Source organism: Rhipicephalus microplus, chromosome X, assembly GCF_043290135.1.
Source record: "Rhipicephalus microplus isolate Deutch F79 chromosome X, USDA_Rmic, whole genome shotgun sequence".
In the NCBI taxonomy this organism is placed as follows: domain Eukaryota; kingdom Metazoa; phylum Arthropoda; class Arachnida; order Ixodida; family Ixodidae; genus Rhipicephalus; species Rhipicephalus microplus.
Window position 1 is genome coordinate 261,695,898 of NC_134710.1, and position 9,409 is coordinate 261,705,306.

Genomic DNA, 9,409 nt, shown 5'->3' on the forward strand with positions numbered 1-9,409 from the left:
AATATTATCAATAAATAAAACGGTTGGTGGCCGAGTCTTTTATGATAGAAATCTGAAGTGGAAAATCGGCTGGATTGTGTGAAGTAAAAAAATGAAATATATAGAAACTGAAGTTTCAGGAATTCTTATTTTGCTTTTACTGTAGAATGCTTGTACTGTCAAAGCTCATTAAAACAAAGTTGAATCTGATATGAAAATACTTATTACATCCAATAGTTAGTCTCATTTATAAATTTTCCATTTACTGATTTTTTATATCGGTGCTTGAATGTATCATTATATTAACACTTCACATTTTTAGAACATTGCTCTGGAGCAACATGAAAGAATTCGGAGAGCTTGATCAAGTGAAACTGTGCACATACAGACAATGCACAAACATTGATGATGGCCCCGCCACGGTGGTCTAGTGGCTAAGGTACTCGACTGCTGACCCGCAGGTCGCGGGTTCGATTCGCGGCTGCGGCGGCTGCATTTCTGATGTAGGCGGAAATGTTGTAGGCCCGTGTGCTCAGATTTGGGCGCACGTTAAAAAACCCCAGGTGGTCGAAATTTACGGAGCCCTCCACTACGGCGTCTCTCATAATCATATGGTGGTTTTGGGATGTTAAACCCCGCAAATCAATCAAACTTTGATGATGCTTACCGTAATTACTCGAATCTAATGCGCACCTTTTTTCCGGTTAAGCGAGTTCATAAATCGCATTCGCGTTAAAATCGAGTGCAAAAAAAAATGAATACGCTCATTATATTGCCATCGGCATTTCCAAAATGGCCGTCTCCTACGTGCTTCGGCATGGCGCGTCGGCCATTTCTGCTTATGTGTTTCCCATGTGCGGCACTTCGTACGTGTGATGAGGAGTTCGTCATCTTGTAGTTCATTAGCATCGACGGCATGGAAGGGCAGACTCCAGAAACTCGACGAGTGCACCACGATGCCGCTATTAAAAGAAAAGTCATCGCATGTGCCGAAACAGACGGAAATTGGGCTGCATCGCGGTCGTTCGGAGTTTCCGAAATGTGCGTATGGGACTGGCGAAAACAAAAGCAGAAGATTGTGAAAGATTCATGCAAAGGCTTCAGTGGACCACAGCAGGGTCGGTTTCCGCAAATTGAAGAGCTGCTCGCCGAGTATGTGCTTGAGCAGCGAGCGGCCCGTGACGACAGAACTGCTCTAAGTGCGGGCTATACAGTTGGTGCAGCTGGCTTTAGAAAAAGGGCTAACCCGGAGCCAGTTCAAAGCGAGCAGGTGCTGGGTAACTAACTTTATGAAGAAGAAAGGCTTTTCCCTCCGAAAGCGAACGGGCATGCGCCAAAACTTGCCGGAGGAGTACGAAGAAAAGCTTCACAGTTTTCAGAGGTTCGCCCTAAACTTGCGGCACAACAACGCCTACCTGCTTGGGCAAATCGGGAATGCCGATCAGACGCCTCTTTACTTCGACATGCCTGGCACCACAACCGTCGAGAAGAAAGGGGCGAAGCAAGTTTGCATGCTGACATGGGGTCACAGTAAAACAAGAGTGACGGCAATGCTCCGTTGCACGTCAGATAGGCACAAGCTTCCCCCGTACCTCATATTTAAACGGAAGACGCTCCCGAAAAGAGCCGTTTTCCCGAGTAGTGTGATCGTGCGGGCCAACGAGAAAAATGCGTTGCAATCGATGTCTTACTTTTTTTTTCGTCGTGAAAACTGAGTGCGCGTTACAATCGAGGGCGCGGTACAATCAAGTAAATACAGTAATTATTCTTTTCTTTCAAGCTCTGATTAGTATGTACTTGTAACCAGCTCTATGTTATTGCTTTGATGAAAGTTGTTTAATCAGTTCTTTAGCTGATTAAAACACCCCTTTTTTTCATCTATAATTTCAGCAAGCCCTACAGCATACTATGAGAGATAGTATGGCTACAGGTACAAAGAAGCAGGATGAAAATTTTGACCGCCAAGGTCAGTGGATCCGTAGACGAAGACTAGATGGTGCTCTTAATAGAGTGCCTATGGGCTTTTACCCAAGAGCCTGGAAGTTGCTAGAGAGGGTGAGTCTACAGCAGGCACTTGTGGTGTCATCTTTGTTAGGTTTGTCACGGGATACATAAGACTTTCCAGGTGTTAAATTCCAACATTTTTTCCTTGCAGTGTGTTGGCCTCTCTATAGAAGGTAAAGTTCTCTCTCAGCACCTGACGAGAGAGGTTTGTAAAATTTAATTTCTTGATATTTTTATGCTTCTTTTATTTTTTACTGTTTCAACTTAACTAGCTTCATTGTTAAGTCTGTAGATGCCTTGCATTATTATTAAATGCATGATCTTATACAATCACTGGGCTTTTATCACCATGCTATTGCTTGTAGTGGGATGGAGCATGCATTACAGAGTATGAATGCCTCATTACATGCCTACGAACTATTATGAAACATTTACATACAGTAAACCATTAGCATAATTAAGTGAACAGGACATTAAAAAAATTTTGATTTAACTCTTAGAACTGTATCTTGTCTCCATATTTTTGTTCATGTTTAGATTCATGTTTACCTGCAATACTCATGACTGTTATTCCCATCCTGTTATAATCCCCTAAAAGAACTGCACTGTTTACAAATAAAATAAATAAATGAATATAAGAGCAGCCCACTGCGTTTTAGCTCACATCCCCGACGGACCTAACGGTTTTCCATACCATACCATATCTAAGTGTTAATTTGATAAGAGCAACAACTAAATGAAAGCTAGATATATTGTGCCCGAATCGCACAACTATGAGGAAGTCTAAATGTGAGATAACTGGGAGAAGAAAACTTTTATTGAAATACAAAAAGGGCAGTCAGCCTTGTCTGTCTCATGTTTTCACCAGGCGCAAGCGATTCCCTGCTCCCCTTTACTCATGCATTATGCATTACACGAGGTCACAGTTGCCATTCACACCTTTAAATTTGTTTACTCGGCTGCGGACCCGCAGGTCGCAGGATCGAATCCCGGCTGCATTTCCGATGGAGGCGGAAATGTTGTAGGCCCGTGTGCTCAGATTTGGGTGCATGTTAACCCCAGGTGGTCGAAATTTCCGGAGCCCTCCACTACGGCGTCTCTCATAATCATATGGTGGTTTTGGGACGTTAAACCCCACAAATTAATCAATCACCTTAAAATTTGTTCTGCAGCAGACAGAGATACTGTATAGTCTGCGCCATGCTGGACATTTCATTTGGCTTCTCATCCATCGGCTCTCTGTCGGGCCGCAAAGAATGGTCACTGTGAACTCTCCCTGTATCCATAGCTGGAGCGACAAGAGAAACAGCACCATAAGCCAACTTTAATGAGTCAAAGTCGCCTTCCACTTTTTCACTGACAATTCTATGCACCGCCTCTTTGAGATCACTTCAAGTCTCGTCATCATTGTCACATTCCCTGGCATTTCCGCAGAACTAGCGCGTTGCTCAGGCTGTGCCGCCAAACTCCATTAGTGCGAGTTGTGGTTGGGTGACCTTGAGCTAGCACAACGCATGCTTCGCAAAGTTGTATACATCTTAAAGAGAGCAGGTTTTTGTGCTACGCAGTTGATTCTTTCTTATAAATGACACCATAGCTCTGAAAAGATGGGATGTGAGAGAACAGTTAGTGCCCATCATGTCATCTTTCGTGTCCCATCTTTCTGGTGCTATGCTGTCATTTATAGTATATCCGTAGTATCTGCCCATTTCTGTGCGCACTATTTTTTACCCCGGTCACCTGCTCTACGCCACCTGACCCCAAACATGGGTTTAGCAAGGAGGAAAAGGGATCCCCAGAATGGAGGGAGGCAGATTGAGACTTCTCTCATTAGGGCTAAAGTCTCTCCATCATGTCCGCTGCTGCTTTTTTTTTCCCTTCCTCGTTTGTGCGCCCCAGCAATGGTGACAGACATTAGGCAGAAAGGGCTCGGTGTGACCACTGTCACAGGGGCTGCATCTCACCAGTTTGCTGTAATCATAGTGAGTGATTAATGTGATTCGCCAAATGTGGCTTATAATGCATGCATTTTAGTTGGAATGGACCAAAATTTCCATCAAAGTGATAATTTGAATAAATCACTGGCATTCTAATGATGGTTTACTGTATTTATATGTTAAAGTAGGCATTGAAAGGATCCCTTACGGTGCTTTATGACAAGTGCACTCACTGATCTCATTACAGTGCATGTATAGCCCACAAAGCCAAATCCGTCTGTGCATTGTGATAGGCATACATACAAGCAGTTCACTTGGTGCTGAAACAAATTAATAAACTGCCCTTGTAGGACATGCATCATGTACGCGCGCATGCATGCAGACACACTGTAGCTAGCAGACAATGCTGGAGGTCATTGTCAAGTTAAGCATTTTGTGTATGCATTGTTAAGCATTTTGTGTATGCATTTTAAGCATTTTTGTGTGCATTGTTAAGCCAGTAGCCAACAGGCAGCTACTGTGCTTGATCTTGCAGCCAATACAGACACCGAGCCTATAATTACGTATGCCTTGTCAGCATATCCACTTCCTCCTGCCCACTCCCTTGTTCTGTGCGTGTGTGTGTGCATTTGTCATTTCGTCTCTATGCGAGATGAAAATTTTTTCTACTCCTGTGCTGTAGCTCAATTTTGCCAACCATTTTTTGAGTGTGCCAAGACTAAGCAGAAATGAAAATATCAACTAGTTTTTCTAAATTCTACTGTAAAATTACAACTTTCACAAAAATTAGATCACATCAAAACATTGTAGATGATTTTAAACCCTAAAAATATAAGCTACCAAATATTATCACATTTACCTAAATGTTTTACATTACTCTAGCATCCATGCTGGTATGTAACATACAGTGAATTTCATCATGCATTTTTGTAAGTTTTATTTAGCACTCCTGGAAAGGGGCAGCTATATTCTGTTATAACTAGGTGGCATGAAGTGCTACGATTGTCTCTGAAAAAAATACAAGCTTTTATAATAACATGGAGGTCTCAAACTCGCTCAGTTAGTGGACTGCACTCACAAAATTACATCTTGCACAGGCCGGTTAAGTGAAAAAGGTCAGAACAGGAGGGGGTTGCAGAAGGGTTGCTTACGTTGCCATTTGAATTAAGAATGTTCTTTATATCTTATGTAAGGGTTATTTTTGAAGTGGATTTGGCATCAGGATCCAAGAAACATGTTAATACTGATTGCCAGAATAATTAAAATCTGGACGTGATTATGAAACATAGTGTTTTTACTCCACTGTTATATTTCAACAGATTGCGACTACATGGGGCACTTTAAAAGATGCTTGAGACCAGTCATATATGTATAGCTTTCCTGAACAAAATGCTATTATTAATTTTTGCAGGCAAGAAAATAATGTGAGTAGCATTTGGCCTAGTCACAATACTTTATTCCTTCTAGAGTACAATAAATTCTCAATTTACAAACACACTGGTGGGATACCTGGCACAGCTTAGCTGCTATGAGAGAAAAAATGTTAGCATTAACTTGTGTGAATACTCATGGTCGATCAAAGGTGTTCGGCCATCAGGATCTTGATTGGAGAGCTGACTTGTTGCTGAAATAGACAGTCATATGTGTGATAAGCTGTTTGTGCCTAGGACTTGCACAATCTTCATCAAGTGAGACCTGCACTTCATTTGTGCTGGCCAGTAATGGCTGGCTGTTCAGCTTCCGTTTCCTTTCTTATGTAACATGTACATGCTCCAACCATTTCAGCTGCACAGTAATGCTGGCTTTGTTAAAATAAACGTATACAGATGCCCATTAGAGAGGAATTCAGTATTTGAATTCAAAACTCTGCTTTTCTTACCACTGTTCAGTGCTTTTGAATCCTAATTTTTCTAGAATGAGGAGTTAAATGTTTCCTAATGATCCCTAGTAAAATACATTTAATTTCAGATGACTCAGGGTGAGCTCAAGTTTGCCCTGGAGTTTGAGCATGTGCTGAACTGCATCCCACAGCCAGAGTATCGTCAGCTAATGGTCGAAGCCATCATGGTGCTTACTCTTCTGGCTGAGCATAATGTTGTCACTTTTATCAACAAAGTGATAAGTGTGGATGGCCTCGTGCAGCATGCCTACAAGGTGTTCTTGGATGATCAGGTGAGCACATTGTGTGTGTGTGTGTGTGTGTGTGTGTGTGTGTGTGTGTGTGTGTGTGTGTGTGTGTGTGTGTGTGTGTGTGTGTGTGTGTGTGTGTGTGTGTGTGCGTGCATGCGTGTGTGTGTGTGCGCATGTGTGTGTGCGCGCACGCGCGTGTGTGTGTATGCACGTGGCTAGTGTTGAATGAAGAACATGCACTCCTCTTCTGCATAGGAATTAATTTCACATTCATTCTTTTTCAGAAACTTTGCAATGGTGATGCCACCCTATGTTGTGCCACAGATGGTGTCCCTAAAGCCCATTGCAACAAAGTGGCAAATCTTTGCCAGCACTTCTATGACTCTGCACCTAGTGGTTGTTATGGTACCATGACCTACCTCATAAAGGCTGTGGCACAGACAGTTGACGACCTACCCAACACAAACCTTGACTGCACAATTAGTTAAACTCACTACAGTAAGACAATATGTTAACCACTCTGTGTTGATCCTTCGTGTCATTACGTGTACTAAGAATAATTTGACATTGTATATATAAATATAGAAAAGTTGAATGTGCATATACAAAGTTTATTAAAGAGACTGAAGCAATGAAAGAAATTGGCAAAAGAAAAAAAGTTTACACTGCATTGTTCAAATGAAAAAAGCCTGTTTCAACATGATGTCAGAGTGTTTATGGGAACTTAAGTTCTTTCTGGAGCAGAGCACACTTAATTCCTTTGTTTCCAGAACTAAGGGGGTCACTACGATACACTCAATTAACAACACAATAAAAACTTGACCTGATAGAATGTCTACATTGTGAACCCACTGTACTTATGCAGAATGTTTTTGGCAAGTTGTATTGTTGTCGACAGATTAACTTAAATAATCTTATTTACATATGCAGCACTGCTTAAAAACTTTTCAGAAATATATATGCATGTATTTTAGTCACGTGTTTTTTAACTATTGCTTGATTCATGTGGTGTTCCCACTGTACATACTCCAAAATTTGTAGTGTAACATCATTCAGCTGTTTTAGGAACAGTAATCTCTCTTTTTCGCAACTTAATCCAGAATTTATTGCTGTGGACCTTCTGAACGTGAAGTGCAGGGCCTTTAATAGAGTGACACATACCTTATCCTAAAAGTACTAGTTCTTTTGTGCCTGAGTCAACAGACCTTTTCCCAGGATGGTCTGGTCAATAGCTATACTATCAAAATTAAGGCCGGGCAAATTTGGATTTTATTGCTTGACAGTGTAGCTCTGTGATCATTGTGAAGAAAGCATTTTGTTTTACTCTAATCTTTACATCAGCTTATGTGAAAATGTATAATAATAGGTTGCATGTATTAACTTTTTAAAAGCAAGGTTCAGTTTTCTGAAGACTCCAGGAGGTTACTAAATGCTCTGAAGGTGCCAAAAGTTTATGCTGTTCAGCTTTCATGGGAAAGGAACGTTCCTAAGCAGAATTGGATGTGTATTCATTAAATAAAACAAAGATGATGCTGATAGCATGCAGTACCAGAAATACTGAGTCACAACTATAGGCCCAAGGTTTATACAAATTTATCATTTTTGCAGGTACTGCACTTTGATAACTTTTGGCATAAATTTTATGCCTGCTTAATAATACTATGTTTAATAATACTATGGTTGTTTACATTGTGAGCTTCAAGTGTATTCAGAACTCTTTCTAGTCTGTCTGAAGTTTTGCAGTCTGTAAGTTGAATTAAGGTTCATGTATTTTTTTGTTCAGAACATCATGTATCCTGCACTTGAATCAAACCACTTGTATGAAGGCACACACTATACAGGTAATATTGGTAGATATTGTTTTAGTGATCAGCAGGGTGCAGCAGCAGACAAAACAGCTGAAATACTGGGAAGCTTGCTTTCATTATGTGCAACTAATGACACAGGAATTATGGCAAGGAAAGCACAGGGGACATTATTTGTGGTTTCTTAACTTTAGTTTAATGATTCTCAATCACAATGAATTTAAGTAAGTGAACCGAGAACCTTTGAATTACCTATCTGATGCTTTACTATTTGAGCGACAATGAAGGGCATGCAATTCAAAGGTTTTGGGTTCGAATCCTAACAGCAGAAAAGGGTGGTTTTTCATTCACTTTAATTCCCCTTAGTATATCTGAGAATCATTACTCTACAGTCAAGAAGTCACAAATAACTACCTGTATGCTTTCCTTGGCCTGATTGTCTGTTGGATTCATGAGTTGCATATAATACAGAAAGGGAGCCCTTAGGACATTTCTCCCTCTTGCATACTTCAGTGAGTCTAGTAAGCTTTCGGGCCAGCCATCTTTTTTTAGAAGCTGTGCCAAAGGCAAGTGATGCAAAAATCGACTTTGTTTTCTGGAAAAGCCTGTTTTTACAACTGAGTGCATTTGAAAATTATTTTGTTGTCCTTCAGAGGCCAGATTAAAGTCAATGTCATAGCATTCTTTGGAGCTATTGTGTTATGAGTGAACGGAGCGAGAAATTTTGGCAAGCAAGAGAGCCTCTGCAACTACAGTGTTGTCATGATGATAGAAAGAAAGGGCAGTGTCAGTGTATACTGTGATGGTCAAGTCAAGTCAAGTTTATTAAATAGTTCAGTTGAGTTACATGGTTAGCGTTATTACAGCAGGAGGTCCCAAAGTTTCAGAGAAACTGACAGGGGGACCTCCTATGGCTACATGGATGGAGTAATTACTCAAAAAAAAAATACAGCAATAGTATACGGACTTGTGAGTAATAATGAATAATCTTGATTAACAATAAAATACGATCAATACACAACATAATGGTAATACTCACTATTGAAAAATAACAAGAAAATAGTCAAAAGCAAGTGAAGACAAAAAACAATATAATGAACTCTACGTGACAAATGCAACAAGTTTCATTATCAGTGTTATCAATTATACAAAGGCAAATTGAAGTAGTAAAATAGCACAAAACTGTGGAGAGCTATCAACAGTTAATTACACAAATCGGATGAGTTGATTAATTCCTGAACGTAATATTTCTTACTGTACGAAGTGAAAATATGGATGTTATGCGATGATTTCAGTTCGAAAGGCAATGAATTCCAAATGGCTATGCTAGTAAATAAGGTTGAGAACTTTCCGTAGTTTGTCCTTACGGCCGGCAAAAGAAGATTATTGCATTGGGAAAACCGGGTGATGTTACCATTAGTTAAGTGACGATGATCAATGCATGCAATAAAAATGTCATGCGTGATAAGTCTAAAGGCGACAATGGACATTCTATGACAAAATAATTGTCTCAATGGGAGTATGTCAAGCTGAGGAAACAACGAGCTGCAGGAG

The 9,409-nt window shown here is 40.5% G+C and overlaps 1 protein-coding gene across 1 annotated transcript in view; it reads left to right on the plus strand.

Annotated features, from left to right (window-relative positions):
• Positions 1-7,023, plus strand: part of LOC119161570 (putative phosphorylase b kinase regulatory subunit alpha) — a 98,850-nt gene extending 91,827 nt beyond the window's left edge. The window contains exons 27-30 of the mRNA XM_037414110.2: positions 1,870-2,034; positions 2,135-2,188; positions 5,889-6,092; positions 6,335-7,023. Coding sequence (XP_037270007.1) covers positions 1,870-2,034; positions 2,135-2,188; positions 5,889-6,092; positions 6,335-6,538 — 627 coding nt within the window. The 3' untranslated portion in view covers positions 6,539-7,023. The remainder of the gene's footprint in view (positions 1-1,869; positions 2,035-2,134; positions 2,189-5,888; positions 6,093-6,334) is intronic.
• The last annotated feature ends 2,386 nt before the right edge of the window (positions 7,024-9,409 follow it).